Below are 23,089 nucleotides of genomic sequence, written 5' to 3' on the forward strand. Positions count from 1 at the left end.
ATACTCAAACTTTTACACTAACAACCATCAACATTCAAAGGCAATTAAATCATCCACTGTGGGTTCTCAAGCTTAAGCAACTTTTCCACTTTTTTCAAAGTTTGAGTTTTAGGTTCTTTCTGTACCCTGTTCATTAAAATCTCAATTTACCACAATTTCAGAACAGTGCAGGGTACAGCAGCCACCACACCTCCCCCACTGCTTTGTACCTTATCAACTCTTTGTGAAGGCCAGAAGGACACTAGCGCTCTCAGCCTATGGAAATGAACAGCTCTGGCATTTGAATGTCAGGGTGATATAGGCAGATCTAGATATAAAAACCACTAGCCTTGGAGAAGGGGGTGGGGAAGCTCTAGCAAATTGTCATGTAATGCAAAATGGCTAGATGACGATAAAGACAACTCGACTGGGACACCGACAGAGGTCAAAGAATCTAAAAGAAGATGAGTTTGGGACTCATTTCCATAGAGGTAGTCTCTCAGGTGACATCAAATACAAATATCACATTCCCTCATTAAAGCAGCAGACTGACAGAGAGAGCTTGGCTGGTTTGTCACACACATAAATGAGAGAATAAATGTGTCTATCTCTAAATCATGCTGCAGGACAGATTAGTGCAAGCTGGTACTGCTAACTTGTTTTACCAGAAATTTCTTGCAGTACTGCATAATTGTGTTGTTTATGAAAATGCATCTGAGCACTGTGTTCACAACATGTCATAAAATATCCTTTCCTAAAAGTCTTTAAAATTTGATGACGGTAGTTTTTTTTTTTTTACTATCGGCATAGATCCTCATGTCTAAATGTCGATTCTTTTTCCATATTGCTCACTGCGGGCCATTTAGTGTGGTATTTCACTGTATATTTCACTAAAGCCACAACAGTGAACGAAAGCCACCTAAAACAAAATGGCATGTACAAAATGTCTCTTCCCACACATTTTTTCTTTATTGTGTAATTTTTCCCTCCATCTTCAGACATTTGTATAATGACTTGCAATGTCTGCTCCAGTGGCATGTTTGGATTTGTGTCCAAGTGAATAGCCAAAGGATATAAACTCTGTCATTTACTTTAAATCCATATTTTGCCATTATTCATGAATTGCCTACATTCATAGAGAGACTCACAGACTGCTATAAACAAACAACAATTGCACAACTATCTTCTGCAACTATCTGCATTCAATAAAATGATGTAAAAACATGGTAAATAAAAAATATTTCAAAAACATACACCATATTTGGTCTGATGTTCAAACAGGTTACAGATACAGGTCTGTTGCAGATAAATCAACATAATCTGAATCAAGCATTTAATGCACAGTTTTGCTTTGCATACAAGGGATGCAAACATGGCTTGACTAGTAAAAGAAAACAGTTCTTCTGGAAAAGAAACGTAATAGTTGCTCTAAATTTGTTTTAATGGTAATTTTAAACTGATCTTCACAGGGGAATGTAATGCACGCAAGACATCACATGCCAGTGAGGTAGATTGTATTTAATTTCAAATGTAGGAAAAAATAGAAAACTCTGAGTGAATCTGCATCCTTAAGAGTAATTTTTGTGTCACAAAGATGTCACAAAATCATTTTCTAATAAGCGCAAACTGTGATTTCTTTTTTGTTTATTTCTAGTCATTTAATTATCACTTTGCTACGGAAGCCTGTTTCCGACAAATGAATACAAAATATAAAGTTAATTGCACCTTTTTATCTCACAATTCAGACTTTTTTTTTTCACAGAATTGCATGATATAAACTCGTAATTGCTAGTTCTATAGTCAAAACTGTGATATAACCTCATAATTCTGAGAAATTAAGTTAGAATTGCATGATAGCAATGCAAATGCAAGTTATTCATTTAGAATTGTAAGATATAGACTCACAATTCTGAAAGCATATCAGTCCTTTTCCTCCTCAAAATTGGACTTTGTAACTTTTTCGAGTTTATATCTCACAGTTCTAAAAAAAGTAAGAATTGCGAGATATAAACTCGCAATTGCAAACAAAAAAAGTCAACATTTGTGAGAAAAAATTGAAATATAAACTCGCAATTATGAATTAATTTCTCAGAATTTATAGAGTTTATATCTCACAATTCTGAAAAATTGTCAGAATTGCACATTTATATCATGTAATTCTGAGAAAAAAGTCAGAACTGCGAAATAAAAACTCACATTTGCAAGAAAAAATGATATTTTATCTCTCATCTTTATTTCTCACAACTGTTAGTTTATATCTCGCAATTCTGACTTCACTTCTAAGAATTGCTTGTTTTTACCTCACAATTATATTAATTTAATTCAATAACCTTTTTTTATGTTTTTATTCAGTGGCAGAAATGGGCTTCTTTTTTTTGCTGACACTTTTTTAGGGAAACCAATATAAAAGTAACTAAACAGGCCACATAAAAGCTCATAATCTGAACAGCATTGTGATGCAATTATGCTATACCAAAAAGAGCAACATCACATTCTTTCAGTTTTATAATTATCATGAAAACATCTGCTGCTAATATACAATACCGTTCAAAACTTTACTATTTTAATATATAAAATGTAATTTATTCCAAAATTTTTAGCATCATTACTCCAGTCTTCAGTGTCACATGATCCTTCAGAAATCATTATTGAAAAAACATTGTTAAAACAGCTGTGCTGCTTAATGTATTTGTGGAAACAATGATTATTTTTTCAGGATTCTTTAATGAACAGAATATTTAAAAAACAGCATTTATACCTTATATATGCCTTTATAAACTTTATAAATCCCTTTACTGTCACTTTTAATCAATTTAATGTATCCTTCTGAATAAAAAGTATTTCTATAGTAAAAGTATAAAATTGAACGGTATTGTAGGTATCTTTTTACTGATGCAAAGCAGATGAAATCTTCATGAGAGATAAGTGAAACTGCTCATGTAACTTGGCAGACCTCACAAACTCTCAGAGCTGAAATGGTGAAGTGTGAGCTTGTTATACAACTACTAGTTCCAATCCTCTAATTCGCATTCGTTCCGGTTGCATTCTCTGCTCCAGACAGACTGTCAATCTGTGAGTTGTTGTGACACAGAAATCGTGATTGTTTGGCATCCTTTGGAAGCGTTTTCGCTGGCCAGATTTTTTCAGTTATTTATTATTAGATTGTTTTAAAAAGGTCACTGACATTTACACTGCTGTACTGAATTTAGTACACCAGCAAGAAAAAACAATTAACCACACTTATTACATTTTTTCCATTATTGCAACAAAATCTTCTCAAATTGACCTCAAGCTTTCCATAATGCCCACACATTGGTCCAGATGTTGATAAATGCTTTAAAAACTAATTACATTTTGTAAAAAAAATCATAAATTCCACTTGAGAAAATCAGTAAGGATAGTTCCTGATCTAATTACAATAGGAAAAGGGATGATCCGAAGAAGAGGGGTCAACATAGAAGATATTTAACTGTGAGAAGAAGGGCAAGCATAGGGGAGATATGACTGAGAGAAGGGGAACCGGAGGTTGTACGGCAGTGGTCTTTGTTTTGGCCGATGCAAGCTGCGTAGGCCATGACGTGGGGAATATAATGCTGCTCCTGGACTCCATGAAGAAGATGAGCCATGGGACCTTTAGAGAAGATTGCCACATCTTCACCGCCATGAGTTTCCATGCTCAAGGGAACGGCAGCCTGCGCTTGATAGTTCTTTTGCTCTGAGAATAGAAGAAAGAAATTGTTAGGTTATCAAAATGCCATTTTTAATGTGTTAATATTTATATTAAAACTAAATATAAAGTTAAAATGTAAAAAAAACACACTATTTATGTTTGGTTGTCAAAACTTTTAACTAAAGTGACCTTTTTTTCTATTGTAGGGCTCTATGATTTCCGCGATGGAGACAACACGGACAGAATTGTGAAATTCGGTCATGAAATGGAATTTTTGATGAATAAATCAAATGCAGGTTAGTACACTTGAATCAAAATGTGATATGGCGTATTGTCTGTGAATATTAAGCCGCAAAATACTATTTAAATGTGAATCCTGTGTGTGTCTGTGTGAATAGCGCAGATGCGTATTTTTGTTTACTACACGCATGCGTAAGGCTCGCTGTGTTTTCATCCACAATATGAGCAGATTAACACAGATTAATAAATATAAATTCTAGAACTGCTTTGAGAGACACTTCATGAGCATTTTGCCATTTCTAATGAGAAAAAAACTAAATTATTGTCATATCATATACATCAGAAGCTTAAATGTCTTCACAGCAACCCATCAAAATAAAAGCTTGGTTTAACTTGAAGAAACTGTGACAGAAATATATTACTTAATGTAATACTAGTAATAAAATTAGTATCAAACAACATTGGATATATTTAAGGAATATTTACCAAACAAATTATTTACCCAGTGTTCATACAGATACTGTAAAATGAAAATCCAGAACTTTCAAGGACTTTTCAAGCAATACCTTTTTGATTTTTATCATCATTTGAATCATTTAAGTTTAATTATTCAATTTGCGAAATGATTTATGAACCAGTTCCAATGTAAATCAAATGATTTGTGATATGCAAAGTCCCGATCTAAATCAAATAAATTGTGATACACAAAGTTCTGATCTAAATCAAATGATTCCCAAAGTTCCGATCTGAATCTAATGATTCACACTACGCGATTTGAAGTCTCGAACTGAATCAAATAATTTGCGAACCCACTCAAAAGGCAAAAAGATTTGCAAACCTAAATCAAATTATTTACGCTCCATGCTTTGAAGTCCTGATTGAAATAATTATTTGCGAACCATACTTTCAGATTAGGACTCGAAGTGCAGATTGCGAGTCATTTGATTTAGGCCGGGACTTTAAATTGCGTATCGTGAATCATCTGATTTTAAATGATTCAATTCCCTAAATGATTTAAGAACCAGTCCCGATCTAAATCAAATAATTTGCAATCTGCAAAGTTTCTATCTAAATCAAATGATTTGCGATACACGCTTTGAAGTTCCGATCTGAATCTAATGATTCACACTACACAATATAAATTCCCGAACTGAATCAAATGATTTTCGAACTCGCACCAAAGTCCTGATGTGAATCAAATGCTTTACAATCTGCACTTTGAAGTTCTGATCTAAAGCAAAAAGATTGTGATACATGCTCCGAAGTCCCGATTTAAATTAAATGATTCGCGATTTGAAGATTTGCAAACCGTTCCGATCTAAATCAAATGATACGCGATACACAAAGTTCTGATCTACATCAAATGATTTGCGATAAGCGATTTTAAGTTTCAGTCTAATTCAAATGATTCACAATATGCGATCTGAAGTCTGAATCAAATGATTTGTGAAATCTCGCCAAAGTCCTGATCTGAATCAAATGCTTCGCGATCTGCACTCTGAAGTTCTGATCTAAAGCAAAAAGGTTTGCAAACCTGCTCCAGAGTTCAGATCTAAGTCAAATTATTTACGATCCATGCTCCAAAGTCCCGATCGAAATAATTATTTGCCAACCATCATTTCAGATCAGGACTCGTGATAAATAATTTGAATCATTTCATTCGCAAAATGATGCATGAACCCGTTCCGATCTAAATCAAATGTTTTGCGATATGTGCTCCGAAGTCCCGATCTAAATCAAATGATACGCAAAGTTCCAATTTAAATCAAATGATTTGCAATACGCGATTTGAAGTTCCAATCAAATTCAAATGATTCACAATATGCGATTTAAAGTCGCGAACTGAGTAAAATGATTTGTGAACCCACACCAAGTCCAGACCTGAATCAAATGCTTCGCAATCTGCATTTCAAATCAGGACTCGGAGTGCAGATCGCGGGATCGGGACTTCAAATTGCGTATTGCGAATCATTTGATTTTAATCATTCAATTTGGGAAATAATTTATGAACCAGTTCCGATCTAAATCAAATGATTTGTGATATGTGAAGTCCCGATCTAAATCAAATAATTTGCAATACGCAAAGTTTCAATCTAAATCAGATGATTTGCAATACATGATTTGAAGTCCCGATCTAAATCAAATGATTCGTGATACATGAGTTGAAGTTCTGATCTAAATGTAATGATTCACAATACGCGATTTGAAGTCCTGAACTGAATCAAATGATTTGCGATCTAATTCTAGAATATCGCTATTTTCAAGGGTTTTCCAGGCCTTAAATTTCAAAAAGTCAAGTAGTTAGGCACCTTCTACAAACCCTGTTAACCAGTATTTATTTACCAGAAAGATGTAAATACACAACACAGTATTTCTGAAAAATAAATAATAAAAAAATATACTTTTTTATATAAAAATCAATTATTTTGAGATGCTTTTGATTATTAAAATATTAAGAAACCATTCAAATGGAATAAAAAAAATATTGGAAAACAGATTTTGTTAAAAATAAAACTATATTTGTGGGAAAAAAGTATTTTTTCATAGGTATTTCATAGGGCCTTAAATTGATTTATTTTAACTTTTAATAAATTGCTGTTGTGTACGTTTTATGATTTCAATTAATTAGACATGCTTTTTGATTGATAAAATTGAATTTAACCATTAAAAAAACTGAAAGAGATTTCATAGGGCCCTTGTATTGTCTTTGTACCGTCATTCATTCTTAGAAAAATGTCAGCAGCAGGAAAGACAACGCATTTTACTTCATTGTTTTCGGATTGTGCTCTATCAATGAAAACAACAATTGAAACAGACAAACCTATGCTGTGGAATAGTAATGAGACAAACAGGAAAAGCAAAGTGTGCAAAGAGTGATGGGGAACAAAATGAGAGAAGAGAGAGACCAAGCCAGAACAATAGCCATAATTCTATGGCTTGTCAAACATATAGAGGAAGAGTAAGAAATATAGGCGGTGGGATCTAAGAGAGATGCACTTTATCATCATCAGCTAGTGCTGAGTTTGACATTCAGGGCGCCTACATGCTATAGTTGACACTGCATCAGAGATTCCATTCAATAAGGATGTTGGGTCACAATGATGTAAACAAGGGGTCTTCAACAAGTCTCTCAGATTAAAACATATTACGTAAATATGCTATATTTCCACTTGATGTTCTAACTAGGCTCTTTCATGTTCTTAAAATGAATTGTAAGCATTTTAGTCTATCACATTATTATTTTTTTAAGTAGCTACATGACATGCCATAGATAAGCAAAAAACTGCCTAACAGAAACAATTAAAACTAAATCCCAGCATTCCAAGTATCCCATAAGTCTGTAATTACTTACCGTAGTCCACATTTGAGACATTTTCTCTAGCACCGTTAACCAACTTGAACCCTGGGCCATTTCCATAGAGAATGGATGTGAATGGCTTGTGGTCAACATCACTCACCATAGGGGCCAAACCTTAGGAAAAGACATTTAAAGGTCTGAGTCCAGGCCATAAACCACTAGGAAATCACACCATACTCTGTAATTAAAGTTCTCCTAACTTGCCTTGAGCTTTCATTACCCACCAAAGATTGAGTTGCCTCGTACTGTGTAGCCTCCAAAGTTAAAGACATGAGAGTGATCAGCCGTGACGACGGTCAGGGTTTCATAAATGCTGGTGAGAAGACCGGCTCGGGTAATGGCCCGGTCCATTTCCACAGCTTCGTGTAAGGCCTGCTTGGCTTTTCCCTCATGGTGTCCGTGATCGATGCGCCCACCTGCCGGCACACAGCCTAGTCAGACATCTCATACAGAGCATGACGCCATTTCTCTTTAAAACCATCAACAACATTTGAACATTTGATCCTACATTAATACACATTGGCAGGGAGTTAATTAAAAGTAAAATTAATTCAAAGTAACAATCCTGGAAACATTACAGTTTTATGCACTGTGACCGGAGCTCAGCTGTTGCAGCGCAGCTTTTAAATGAAATTGATTAATTTAAATTTAATTAATAAGTGGTTTAGCGTGATATTTTTGTCACATTGTAGTGCTACGAGCAAACTGAGGCAATTGTCGAAGTAATTTTAATGAATGCTTCAAATTAAATTATTCAACTCATTATTCGTCATCTAAAAGTTTAGTGAAATTAATATATAAATGCTGCAGTTCATAACTATGCTTGTAGTTCAGTTTTATAAATTTGTAAATGTATTCTTTTCAGTTGTATTAGATTTCTTCAACAATCACATACTGTATATATGTACTGTATATTGCAATATGTGATTTAAAGTCGCGAACTGAGTAAAATGATTTGTGAACCCACACCAAGTCCAGACCTGAATCAAATGCTTCGCAATCTGCATTTCAAATCAGGACTCGGAGTGCAGATCGCGGGATCGGGACTTCAAATTGCGTATTGCGAATCATTTGATTTTAATCATTCAATTTGGGAAATAATTTATGAACCAGTTCCGATCTAAATCAAATGATTTGTGATATGTGAAGTCCCGATCTAAATCAAATAATTTGCAATACGCAAAGTTTCAATCTAAATCAGATGATTTGCAATACATGATTTGAAGTCCCGATCTAAATCAAATGATTCGTGATACATGAGTTGAAGTTCTGATCTAAATGTAATGATTCACAATACGCGATTTGAAGTCCTGAACTGAATCAAATGATTTGCGATCTAATTCTAGAATATCGCTATTTTCAAGGGTTTTCCAGGCCTTAAATTTCAAAAAGTCAAGTAGTTAGGCTTTAATTATATTACTTATATTATTATATGACTAAGAAATATACTTCATAAAAAGAACAAAATATATGTATTATTGTTTTTTTATTTACATAATACAAAAATTCTATTATAATAATATACAATTATGTAAACTAAAGTACTAAAAGCTAACAAAAATCTATTTTGATCACTAAAACTGACCGTTTTCGCCGCTGAATATATATATTTTTTAACATACTTTACATTAGAATTGCACAATATAAACTCAGAATTGCAAGAAATAAATTCAGAATTGTGAGATAAAAACTCTGAATTCTCAGTTTTTGTATCTCGCAATTCTCACTTTTTTCTTTTTTCTCAGGATTGTTAATTTATAACTTTTAAATTAAAAAATGTGAGTTTATATCTCACAATTCTGAGAAAAAAAGTCAGAATAGTGAGATATAAACTCACATTTTTTTATTTTAAAGTCCACTTCAGAGGGGGGGGGGGGAATGACTGATATGCTCTCAGAATTGTGAGATATAAATTAACAATCCTGACAAACAAAAAGAATTGTGAGTTTCTCGCAATTCTGACTTTATAATTCGCAATTGTAAGTTGTATCTCAGAATTGTTTGACTATTTCTCAGAATTGCAAGTTTAAATCTTTTTTCTCAGAATCATATGATATAAACTCGCAATTGTGAGTGAATTCTTACTTTTTTCTCACAATTGCGAGCCTAAATATAGCAATTCCGACTTTTTTCAACAGAATTGTGACTCAGAATTGTTTATATATATATTACAATTCTGACTTAATAATTCGCAGTTGCATGATATAAACTCACAAGAAATCTCGAAGAATTGCAAAATATAAACACTTTTTTTCTCACTTTTTTATAATTAGCAATTGTGAGTTTATATCTCGCAATTCTGACTTTATAATTCGCAATTGTGAGTTTAGACTTAATAACACACAATTGCATGATATAAAGTCAGAATTGTGAGACAATTGTGAGACAATTGTGAGACAAATTCTAAATTCTGAGGAAAAAAAGAATTGCGAATTTATATCTCAAAATTAAAAATTTATAATTCGCAATTGTGACTTCATATCTCGCAAATCAGATTTTATAATTCGCAATTTTGAGTTTATATCTCGCAACTCTGATTTTAGAATTCGCAATTGATATCTCACAATTGTGACTATATTTCGCAATTATGAGTTTATCATTCCCAACTGTGAGTTTAGAACTCGCAATTGTGAGTTGATATCTTGCAATTCTGACTTTATAATTCGCAATTGTGTTTATATTGAGTTTATATTTTAGAATTTTGACTTCATTTCTCAGAACCTTGCAATTCTGTTTTTTTTTCTCGCAATGGCGAATTTATTAGGGCTGGGCAAAAAAATAGATTTTTCGATATAAATCATTTTTTAAAATGTAGTCAATTCAAAATCGATTCTCAAAGGCCGCGTATCAATTTTTTCTATATTTATTTACACAAGCTTTAAACATAAGATTTACGTTAATCTTATTACTAGTCTAATCCACTAGGTGTCATCCCTTTATTTACCTTGCGCTGTGTTACAACGGAGAGTCAGTTATCAGTCATTCTTGAGAGGTGGGACAAAACAGGGTGCAAAATTGAAAAAAATAAAACTTTGTACTCAGACAAAGGAAACTACATTTATGTATCTTATATGTACTAAGCTACTGAGCTATGCTTTGATACAACCTCCCAACTTTTCTCTTTTTTAAAAAAAAATGTGTTTTTTAACTTGGAATGTGTAATATAATTTCAACTTTATCTTTAACAGCTTTCTAGATGTTTTTAACATTTCAAAACACATTCTCATGTTAGTAGACAGATTACACTTTCACATGTGACCAACAATTCCACAACAAATATAAAATATTATAATGAAATATCATCAAAATATTCATCTGACGGAGGTGACAGAACTGACGGAGTTGACAAATCTGACGGTGTTGACCAAAACCTGAATTTGTAGTCATTTTAACTATCAAATACATTGAATGAATTAATTACTGTATTAAAACAACCACAACAAACAGTGAGTATGTTATAGTTTATAAAGCTTCTATTCAAGAGTCACATTTAAGTATTTTGATATATTATTGGAACACACAATCTTACGGTGGTGACATCTGACGGTGTTGACAAATTTGCCATTTCTTTCACAAAACAAATGGAGTTTATGTAGTAGACATTTTGTTTTTTTTCTGTTGATGCTAGAGGCTAATGGAACCTGCTTCAGGAGAATAAAATGGTTTAAAGATTTCAAATAATTTTCTCAGAAATTGGATGTTTGGTGTTGACATATCATAGTTGTGACACACGAAATATTAACATTAGAATTAAAATATTCTAAAACTATAAAACTTAGCAGAGCCTGTGTGACATTGATGTACTCTGCAGAAGAGGACTGTGGCAAGGGGGTCCTTTTAGAGTGATAGCCCCTGATATTCCCTGATTTTATTACATTTTAAGTAATGTCTGACGGTGTTGACAAAAAGTGAGGACACACCTTCGAAACCTTATTAAACACACATGTCTGACTGAAAAACAACCTTGCTTTAATATGAGATATTATTAAGTGTTGCCTTTGATAAAACAAGGTCTTTTTCATCATTAAATTTTTTTTAATCCATTTTATAGCATATGAATGAATAAACCCTTCTCTGTGGACACACAGTTTTAGATGTAGTGAGAAGACAATAAGTGTCATAGATTTCGCATAATAATGAGCAAATGATATTGAAGGGGATAATTGTGTTAAATACATTCTATTATTAATCCCCATAGCATTTACAATTGAAAATATGTTTTATTTTTAAAACTAATAGCAGTTATAATTGGTGGACGTTTTGTCCCATGTCTCAAGAATGACTGTTATTCATTCATTGCTTAAAATGGCGGATTCAGGTGCGTTCCCGATATCAACCACACCTTCACATAAAAAGTCAGCGGTATGGAAGCATTTCACATTTCGCAAGCAAGATAAAGATACAGTGGACAAGAACACAGCTATATGCCTGATTTGTAACTCTGAGGTGAAATGCTGTAGTAATTAGGGCTGGGCAATTTGGCTTAGAATCAAAATCTCGATTAATTGAACATTTTAACCCGATTACGATTAATGAACGATTATTTTATTTATTAATAAAATTATATTTAATTATATTTATATAATATTTATTTTTTTGCCCTCATAGTTCACTGACAAGTTTTGTACAGTAAAAATGTTCACATATTACAAGCGAGAGATTTTTGGATGAAGGGTGCATTACTTGATTTTAAAATAATTGAAGGAAACACACTATCTACGATCTATGATTATTAATTGAACATCAGTGTTGAACAACTGAAATTAAAGCAAGCATTGCTTAAAACGAAAAGTCACATTTTTCTTAAATTAGTGAAAATAAATAACTTGCACTATTGGAAACAAAATAAATAATTTTCAATGTTTTTCATATTAAAAGTAGAAAATAAGCAGTATCTCCTCTAAATAAAATTACCCTTGTATATCCTGTAAATACTTTTTACTGTATAAATACTGTTTAAGCTCTCCATCGACATGTCGGCGGAATAACGGAACGGAGTGCTTGTGTTTTTTAAAGGGAAAGTAATTGAAATAATCTTCCTGGAAAAATTTTAACGATTATAGGTTCTGAAAGTCGATTTCGATTATTTTTCGATTAATCGCCCAGCCCTAGTAGTAATACTACAAATCTGTGGAGCCATTTGACAAGACATCTATTCATTGTAAACATTTGAAATATAGAGTTGAGTTCTGTTTTATCGTACCCAAGTGTACTTAAAACTAAAAAGTGTTTATATACAGGTTTGTGACTCTTAATTTCCTTTTATTAATTAACCACTTGTAATCTTATGTTCACTGTTAATTTTTTATAAATGTAGGATTTGTATTAAATCTATATTCATTCATATTGTCAAAATAAGAATTGAAATCGAAATCTTATCGAAAATCAAAATCGAAATTGAATATCGAATCGAGAAACGAAATCGAATATCGAATCGCGAATCAAAATCAAATCGAATTAAGAACTTGAAAATCGAAATCCAGTCGGAACATCTGAATTGATACCCAGCCCTAGAATTTATATCATGCGATTCTGAGGAAAAGAAAAGATCTGAATTTATATCTTGCAATTCGGATAAAATTTCTCGGAAATGGTAATTCCGGGAAAAAATTTCCTGTCTGAATACTGTCCTATCAAAAATGCCAAAACTAAATCTTTAGATTTATTTTGAAAAGTCAGAATTGTAAAAACTTCCCCAACACTGATAAATGCAAAATAATTGTCAGATGTTGAACTGATCTCCCATTACACAACTGTGGTTTAGTGAACAGTGATGCACAGTATACTTTTACCTTCCACCAGCAAGTAGAACCCGCGTTCATTTTTTTTGAGGATCTTAATGGCCACGTCTACCATCTCAGTGAGGGAAGGGTCAGTCTCTTTGTTTCTCTCGAGCTCATAGGGCAGATCTGACGGCTCAAACAGACCTGCAGTGCAAATAGGACAAGAAAACAACAACAAAAAACATCAAGTAAAACAATATCTTAAACAAGGTCACATAACCATTGTTTCTAAAACTTAGTGTTGTCAAAAATATCGATATTTCGATAAATATCGATACTGAAATATCTGAACGATACCAATACTAATTTCCCGAAGTATCGATACTAGCCGAGATGTCACTTTCACTTCTACACTACACGTGACCGCAGTGGCTCTCTCGTCTCATTCAAGTGAAGCGAACAGAAAGGCAAGCGCAGGACCCCGCGACCGGCTTTGTTTGATTAACACAGCAGGAGTGCTATCTGGAAATATTTCGGATATGAAACAAATGAACATGGAAAGCCGAAGTACACAAGCAAGCCAATATGTAAGAGTTGTTACAGAGCAGTTCTATCAAAAGGCGCAAACACCACTAATTTCGCAAAATTTATTTTTTAAATCACACGATTCCACATTCTGAATGCTATGAAAACACAGTGCTTAATTTACAACAATTCACCTGTCGTAATAAAGAGAAAAGACAAATATCTGAAGAAAAACACACTAACAAGCATAAAATACAGTGTTTCTGCTATTTATTCTGCCGTGGAGGTGTTTAGTGTCCCGCCAACAGCAGCAGCAGCAAGTGCCTTCAGCAGAGTTCCGCGTTCAAATGCACGCAGTAAGATTAAACTGGCCGCAACGCCCCAGCTAAAGTAATTACCATGAATGTGCCGGGGAAAAAGTAAGGAGATATTCAAATTATTTTTTAATAAACTAGTATTTTCTGAGTCAGTGTCGCAAAGATGAAGTTGACTATCCTAACTCGCCATCTGCTTGGACGCGCTTTTAAAGCCTAAATGCATCTTTATGGATTAGGCCTATAGCTAATAATAGAGTTTTGTTTTCGATTTGAATTATTTCATTTTACAGTAGTGAAGTAATAATTTAAAGTAAATTTATTACTCTTACATTTATGAGCAAAAATAAAGTTTCACGTGGCGCTTGCACCTCATGTCCTGCAAAGCTTTCATTCTCCGCACAAACGATTGGATATGCGCCTATTTGTACACATTTATCTAAGTTAAAAGATTAAACTAATATTGTGATATGCTTTCAGTTTTTTAATATATATCTAAGGATTTTAATTTAAATCGTGATGATTTGAGAACGCTAAATTGATCTCTCTGCCGCTGGCCGCTTTATTGTTACTTTAAAAAACAAAAAGTTGAATTTCACAAATAAAACATGTTCCAAATATATTCCTAAATTAACTTTATAAACTAAAGAAACGAAAATAAATGTAATTATTTTGCTATTAAAAACAGCAGCTGTGCAATGGGGAAGAGAAAGAGAACTCGGGCCAGTAATTCTGATCAGCTGTTGAGGTTGTCGTTTTTTTTTTTTGGTTTTTTTTTTTTGCAACGAATGTTTGTTTAGTAGCCCATTTAACTCTTATTTAGTCTACTTTCTTATTAATTTAAATGTATTATTTCGTTGATTTATTTTAGCGTTTTGTAGGCTGCTTATTCACAGAGGAATTGCTAAAGACGCACGTTTGTGAATAATGTTTGAGCCTCATTAATTTATATATAAAACACCGCACCCACCGGCGGTGGTAAAAAATCTGCCACCATCACAGCCATACAGTTCCTACCCTTCATAAATGCGTGCACTACATGTTGTATTTAAATCTAAATTTAACATTCAACGACTGACATGAATGTTTTTGCGTTTTTTGTGTTCTGTGTTCCAGACTGACATGCTCATTCAGTAAAGATTTAAACTTAACACAGACTGCCAGAATGGACTTTTAGGCATAAATGGAAATGCTCGTGTGAATTTGTGACATTTACAGATAAGGATATGACCGTAAACTTTCATACTGAGGACGCAAACGGATCTCAAAGCGCCTCACAGGGCAAGCCATTACTCTATTACTGTAGCTTGAATTCTTATGTTTCGGGCAGCTCGGATCACGTAACAAATTCATTTTAACAAATATCTTTTACCATTAACTTAAGTTCTAAGATTAGTTAGATAGTTAAGTTAATTTTAAAAGTGTGTTCTAAAAAGAAACAAAAAAAGTTTACGACCTACACAGTTGTATTTGAACATCAAATAAAGTATGAAGCTCAAACTCAAATGAAGTTAAGAAGCTGAACAGGGCTGTAGCAGTGTACATATGCATATACCTCACTGTCATGTTCTAAACTATATTTATTTTTAAATTAAAAAAGAAATTTTCCTCCTTAATAGTGTGGTAGTTTTTTTCTCTGTGGTATCGAAAATAGTATCGAATATCGATATTTTTCAAGGTATCGTATCGAAGTTAGAAATTCCAGTATCGTGGCAACACTACTAAAACTCACCTAAAAGATAATCCACATTGTTTGGATTCAGGGACAGCAGATCCTTCCTGTCCCAAACATAGTAACCTTTCTGAAAACAGAAAGGTTAAGAGAGAAACAAGAAATGGGTTAGAGAAATGACCGTGCCCTCTTATCTAGTGCTTTATAGAACATATTACACTGCTATGATTCAATATCTTGCAACCAAATCTCTGTAATACGGTCTCTCACAAACAAGTACAAATTGTCTTCATTTGTTATTAACTGCACAGCTGTAAAGCCTGCTTTAGGGGCCTCAAGAGCATCAGATCAGGTTCAGAGAAGTCAATAAACAGGGCATCATCAAAAGAGTCAGGCAAACAGAAAGAAAATGAAAAAGAGATTTGTCAGCAGAGGCATAGCTTGGAAGCTTTTTTTTGTCCTGAACTGAATTGAACATGACATTGTAAATGAAAAGATGGAATGAAGTGCCCTGTTTTTCTCTTGTTTCATCTTTCACCTTATCCTTCACTCTGTCAGTCCACTCCACCACAAGGTTCCTGCCATCTTTGCGTGTACCGTTGTGTTTCTTGTCTCCTGGGTATTCCACATCTGGTGTGTTTCTGGGGTACATATATTTCCGCCCACCACCCATAATCACCTGCCCATCCAAAATCAAGAGGAAAAGAGAAACATCACACATTTAGCACACGGTGCTGTCCAAAAGACAGTCAAAATAAACATCATGATGTACAATGAAGTAGAAATATTTACAATTATGTGCTATTTATAATTCTAACTGCTATGCTGATTAATATAATTTGTAATTAATATATAAAAAATAAAAAATATATAAGAACAATAATATTAATAATTTTTATCATTCAGTATTAGTATATGTAATATATAAAATATTAAATACAAACTTTTATTAGCATTAATATTATTATTAATTATTGTTCTAATCTCTGTATTTATTAAAATAATGTTTAATAAAGATTTTAAAATAAATATTTAAATATTTACCTAATTATTTTATCAACATTATTATTAATAACAACAATATATTGTATAATTTATATTATAATATAAATATTATTAATAATACTACATTTCTTCTTCCTGATCATCTTGTGCATAAAATAATTGGTACTTAATATTTTAAATATTTTAAGATATTTATTACTAAATTATACAAATTATGATAATAATCATTCTTATAAATATTATTTAATATTAGTATATTTAATATTTAATATATTTAATTTAATAATATATTTAATAATAATAATAATAATAATAATAGTTTAAATAAAATGTTTAAATATTTAACTAATTATTTTATTCATGTTATTAACAACAACAACAATGTATTGTATAATTTATTTAATAATGTTTTAATTTATAAATATTATTAATAGTAATACATTTATTATTCTACTACTTGTTGATACAATAATTTTTAATCAATATTTTACATATTTTTATTTAAAATATATTTATTACTAAATTATACAACACACTAATTAATAATAATGATAATAATAATATTAATAATAGTTGTTATATATATATTATTATTTAATATTAGTATATTTAATATGTATATTTATATTCATTTCTCACAGTAATATTGATGTTATAATTGTTAATATTATTATTAATTATTATTGTTTTTAATTATATTTAATAATTTATTTAATAATAAAATAGTTCAAAATAAAATATTTAAATATTTACTAAATAATAATAATAGTTTAAAATAAAAACATCTAAATATTTATATTTAGATATTTATTTAATAATGTTTAATTTATAAATATTACTAATAGAAATAAATTTCTTTCTCTTCATCTACTTGTTGATACAATGATTTGTAATCAATATTTTAAATATTTTAATTTTAAATATATGTATTACTAAATTAAACAAATAATTTATTTATATAAATTATATTATATATTACATAATAATAATTGGTATACATATTGTTTAATACTAGTATATTTAATATTTAAAATACTAAATACAAATTATTTTTGTTATAGCTGTTCTGTAATGACTATTTTTTACTTATATTTTATAATGTATTTAATAATAATAATAATAATAATAGTTTAAAATGTTTAATGTATTTAAAAATATATATAAAATATTTAATTATTTTATTAATATGATGATTATCAACAACAACATGTACTGTGTAATTTAATATTTTGTATTTTATCAATACTATTATTAATAATATTTTTTTTCTTCTTGATGCCATAATTTGTAATCAATATTTGAATTTTCTTTTTTAAATATATATATTTACCAAATTAAAGAAAACATTATATAAACCAACACTATATACAGTCAAGAATAAAGTCAATAATAAATTAGTTTAAAAATAGAACGCACTAGTATCTGTGATGATACATAAAAAATAAAAGCAAATGTTTTATTTCAACGTGCAAACAGCAGCATACAGAGCAAATTATCACGCATCAGCAGCGCTTCTGAGAACAGAGAAAATCAGTATAAAATATATAAAAAAGAATAAAATAAATAGGCCTACACTAAATATATATAAATTTAATAACTACCTAATTAAGCTGACAAAATTGAAACACACCGAATCCTTCTATGAGCTTTGAAGAACGGTACCAGTCTTGTTCTTCCCGTCGGACATAAAAATATATAGCGGACCAGCCTATACCTCAGTGTACCTAGTTTTTAACATGTCGACATGCTGTACAGATAGACTGGAACGCTGCCTGTTAACTGTTAGATCCGCAACAAAAACACCATCACAAAAATCCTTTCAATTTGCGGTTCGGAAGTTCTCATCCATTGGTCATATGGTGTGGAGACACGTGTTTTTACAGCGTTCAGCAATAGCCAATCACAGACATCTGATGATCGCTGTGGCCAATCGGAGGCGGCTAAATTACAATCCACTCACCACTCAAAGTGCCAGTTTCAGTTTTGCTGATTTCTACACGTTCGCAAACTCTCTCATTAAAACAAAGAAAGTGTTGGTATTATATAAATAAGAGATTAATTGTGCAGTGTAAAGGTTATTTTATTACTTTTTATTAACTTTTTGGGATTGCGATGAACTACAGTAAATGAGTGACAGCTTTCCAGTGATTGTAACGGGAGCGCCTATTGCGCACTTTCTAGACTATAATCCATTCAGAATTTGAATACATTTACTCACGGATTTACTCTCTGATAACCCAATAACGCCACTTGCCATTGTGTTGCATATAATACATCAGTTAACTAAGTGAAGGTGAAGTAGGTGTTTGCTCAGCGAAATATGTCTGTACAGCCACACTGCACGTGTGTAAACAGATAACTTACGTATAGCATTCTTTTTTTCTTTCACCATGCAGCAAACGGAAAAAAAACTATATATAAAAAACCTTTTAAACCGTTTAACTGATAATCGGTTAAAATTCTTACGGTCGGTTAGCGGTTAAACGGTCAATATGAGCATCCCTAAGCCAGAGTCCTGACTAAAATCTAATTGAGAATCTGTGGAGGGAGCTAAAGATCAGGGTGATGAAAATACCAGTGAAGACATGCAAAAAGCTGGTCAGCAATTATAGGAAGCGTTTGATTGCTGTAATAGCCAATAAAGGCTTTTCAATTGATTATTGAGAAGGGTATGAATAATTTTGGACTTGCCACTTTTTGTTCAAATGTAAATAAAAGATGAGTAATAATTTTTTCCACAATGATGCCTCTTGTACATCGTCTTATTATCTTCTGGGAGACATCTGTGTCATTTCTAATAAAAAAAAACTTGCTGGTTGAATAGAAGTAGCTTTAAGTCAGAATTTGCCAGGGATATGAATAATTTCGGGCTTGACTGTAAATATATATACTCACATTAATGTCAGGGATATTTTCGAAGAGCTGTCTGGCAATGTCTTTGCATCCGCTCTGCACTGCTTCAGCGGGCATCTCCGCATCTGAATACCAGTCCCGGTCTACACAGTGGGCATATGATGCACTCGGAGTGGCATGGTTCACACGTGTTGTTGTGACGATTCCCACTGATTTGCCTGGGGAAAATACAAGTAGTATCCACCTTTTTCTTCCCGTAAGAGTGGGTACAGCCATTTATAAATTTTACGGGTCTGGCTTCTGGTCTAATCTGCATCCAGATATTTTTAGCTGTGTGAAACAGCTTGTTTTGCTGCTTGAAATTGCAAATTGGTATGTCTTACCATATTATTTTAATGTATTATCTTAATTATGAACACACTGGTTTTAGTGAAAACAGTTTTAGTGTTTACTGCACCTCGTTATTCTTCTCGTTATTTCTCTATAGCGCATAATAAACCAGATGTCTTGCTCATAGGCCTACTTCCACATTGAAGAAAAAGATGGATATTCAACTAGATCTAGTAATTCAATGACATATATTTAATCAACAGAATGACTTTGATTGCTCAAACTGAAATATGCATTGCATCACCTTTGCAATGCTCTACTGGACAAGGAAACAGTTTGATTGTAAGTCTTGTTGTCCGGCTAAGGTCACCCAGTTGTATGGTACATGCATTTTCAGAACACAAGCACCCAAGCGAGAAAAAAGTTCTCCCTGTGCTCAGATCAGGTCAGGTTATCAGTTTGACACTGATTTGACCATCCGCCTTTTAAACCCCTCAGCAGGATTTTAAATGTTTATTCTGGTCATGTCGTGCAAATTCCACTCGGCTACTTTCATTCACCTCTACCTTTGGCGGAGGACTTCCATCTTATAAAACGCTTCATTTGTTTTTATTTTCAACACGAGAATAAAATATGAGCAAGCCGTCTGCATGTTACGCTCATCAGTCAAACTGTCACTCTTCTCATTTATTCTTTTACTCCAGATAAGAACGTGTTTTTTCCACTTTCTCCAATCCTTTATCTGCTCAACCTGCTTTATGCGCCAGTGTCACCTTTGTTTCGCTCATGCAAAAACAAGCTAATGAATTGCCAGCAAAAAAATAAGCCTAGAAACAAATATCCCATCTATATTCTAATTGCAATAGAAGTCGGGGGCTGAAAGGCATTACAGCTGCTGCGTGGGAGGATTCAAGAGGGCATCCTACCTGCGTCTTTGGCCCATTTAAGAATGGAGGTGACCTCGTTCCCCCGAGTGGTGTTGCATTGGGATCTCACAGCTGCTGCGCTCACTCCGACCGTACCCTCGTTGGCCTTGACCCCGCACAGATATGCTGTGGCAGTGCCCGCACTATCTGGTACCTGAGCATTGGTGTTATACGTCTGGGGGGGGGGGGGGGGACGTGTAGAATTTTAATAGTTTCATGGATTGTTTAAGGTTCAAAATGTGAAACGTTTACACAAAGCCAAAAAGAAAACATCTGAATAAATCAAGGAGATAATAAGTGACTCTCTTTCACAGATGTTATTTTAATACTAGCTAACATCTGTGAAATATTTATGCGAGAATCATTGCCCCAGAACTGTGGCCGCTAGAGAAATCAAACTATGATTTGAGTCTGTTCTCTGTGGCCCGGGGTGAGCGACTGCATGGATTATGAACACAAAGCAATGGTATGATGGGATTACAGCTGGTGGGATGTACCTTAGAGAGGGCGACGTAGGGAAATTTGTCCATCTCTAGTTGTGTTTCCTCACCGCTCTGTCCGCTCATTTGACCCTTTAGAATGCGCGCTGCTGTGACCGTAGGTACACCCATTCCTATACACAACAATGGCTGGATCATTCACACAGTCTATTTTTAACAACATATATTTTAAGCACTGTCTATCATGAACAACACAGTCTGCTTTAGGACTTCAAATGTGCTTGAGAGATATTATTAAGCATTTCTCAAATTAAATCTTGAAGTTTGTTCTTAATTGTGAGATGAAAAGAACACTTGTCATTTAATGACATAACCTGCTGTACTTAAAAGCACGAGGCAAATTAGAGTACTCTTAAAAGTCTCAAGCTTGCAGAACTGTACAAAATTGTATGCTTGGATTATATTATTGTAATGTCCTATTATGTAAAATGAGGGTGGGTCAAAGACATAAAATAAAATAAGCATAAAATTATATATATATTTTTAGAAAATAAAAGTTTTCTGTTTAATTTAATTGCATTTTTGTTTTTGTTTTTCTAAACAAAAAATAAATATCATACATTTTTCCAAATTTACAGAAGACACTCACTAAAATGTTATTTAGTGTAACAATCTTGTCAGGCATATTTACAACAAAAATCTATTTATGACATATTAAAAGATGAATTACTTTCAACCTAAATACTAATTAGTTGTATTTCTACATTTTTACAATTTGCTACTGTCCTAGGTCTTGCCCATTTGTCAGTAAGATTGTTTTACTCCTTTAAAACACAATAAAATTAAAATTCTCCCTTATTTTTTTATTTATTTAAATATGTACAAGTCAGGATAAGCATGTTGTTTGAATTTTTACACTGGATGACAATGTAACATTATTTCAACCAAATTTTGACATTTTATTCTCCAAAAACTTATTTGAAACCTTAAAAGTAGACACTTTACTTACATTTAATGTGGTTGGCTTTTGCTGCATCTAAGAATTGAAATAGGACTGTGACTATGATTATTTTGGTAATCGGATGATTATTCTGATGATTAACCTAGTAATCAGATAATTATAATATCTAAAAAACAGACCCAAGCAAACAATAGCCTTTACAATGACTTAAAATACATGTATAATAGCAATGAGGCAAAAATAATTACTTTAAGTCAAATATAAAAAGCAAGTAATCATATGATTCCCTATCAGTCAGTCTCTACGAGTCACGTCAAAGACCGACGAATTGGGATCTCGCTTAGAGAGACCAATCCACTTTGTGTGTAAACTAAGCGAGCCAATGCACATTGGCATGCATGATTGCATCCAGCTGCCATTGATCACAGCGTGAGTATAAATAGGCAGCAGGTGCAGTGTATAGTCAGCTTTTCGCTTCGGAGCCGATCCAGTCCAGCTTCAAGCAGACTGAACGAGAGAGGAACATCTGCTCTGTGTTGGCGGCACTGCGCTTCAGAGGTAGTGGTCTCCTGTGGGTGGAAAAAGCACACAGTAGGACTGCACTACCCGCATTCTGTGTTGCTGCGGCCATCTCCCCTGTGGGCTTCAGCACTAAAAGAGCAGTTCTAAAAGAGTTTCACGGGTGGACATCTTTTTAAAGACGAGGCACTTCAAACATGCCCTTTCACCCGTGCGTTTCTGTATGCGGTCGTTACCTGGCGCCAAGTGATGGCCACGATCCCTGTCTCACGTATCTGGGCCTTGAGAATGCTGAGGCAGCGTTTGTGGATGAGTCGTGGAGTTGCGGACCAGACTCACGCTTCCTGCAAAGTGGCGGAATGCTAGTTCCTCTGCCCAGATCTACCGCAAACGCAGGGGGACTCTACCTCTGGCAGGGGGCTGACTGGTCTGGACGGCACCTTTTACTGCCTGAAATTGCTCCAGTATCGCTCCAGTGGCAAATCCTCCCTCACAACCCTTGATGGCGGACCAGTGTGGAGGTATACGGCTGGCCGGTGGAGCGTGTGGTGGCGATGCAATTGTGTCACGGCGC

General features: G+C 33.2%; 1 protein-coding gene across 2 annotated transcripts in view; it reads right to left on the reverse strand.

Annotated features, from left to right (window-relative positions):
- Nucleotides 1–925: 925 nt before the first annotated feature.
- The window catches only part of alpl (alkaline phosphatase, biomineralization associated), a 35,901-nt gene continuing 13,737 nt past the window's right edge, over nucleotides 926–23,089 (reverse strand). For both annotated transcript variants that reach the window (XM_073825763.1, XM_073825764.1), the window contains exons 4-12: nucleotides 21,093–21,208; nucleotides 20,596–20,770; nucleotides 19,382–19,557; nucleotides 16,020–16,160; nucleotides 15,542–15,611; nucleotides 13,040–13,174; nucleotides 7,472–7,663; nucleotides 7,242–7,361; nucleotides 926–3,694 (exon numbers count right to left, since the gene is read on the reverse strand). In XM_073825763.1, the coding sequence (XP_073681864.1) occupies nucleotides 3,429–3,694; nucleotides 7,242–7,361; nucleotides 7,472–7,663; nucleotides 13,040–13,174; nucleotides 15,542–15,611; nucleotides 16,020–16,160; nucleotides 19,382–19,557; nucleotides 20,596–20,770; nucleotides 21,093–21,208 (1,391 nt within the window). In that variant the 3' untranslated portion in view covers nucleotides 926–3,428. The remainder of the gene's footprint in view (nucleotides 3,695–7,241; nucleotides 7,362–7,471; nucleotides 7,664–13,039; nucleotides 13,175–15,541; nucleotides 15,612–16,019; nucleotides 16,161–19,381; nucleotides 19,558–20,595; nucleotides 20,771–21,092; nucleotides 21,209–23,089) is intronic.

Source organism: Garra rufa, chromosome 20 (assembly GCF_049309525.1).
Source record: "Garra rufa chromosome 20, GarRuf1.0, whole genome shotgun sequence".
Classification (NCBI taxonomy): domain Eukaryota; kingdom Metazoa; phylum Chordata; class Actinopteri; order Cypriniformes; family Cyprinidae; genus Garra; species Garra rufa.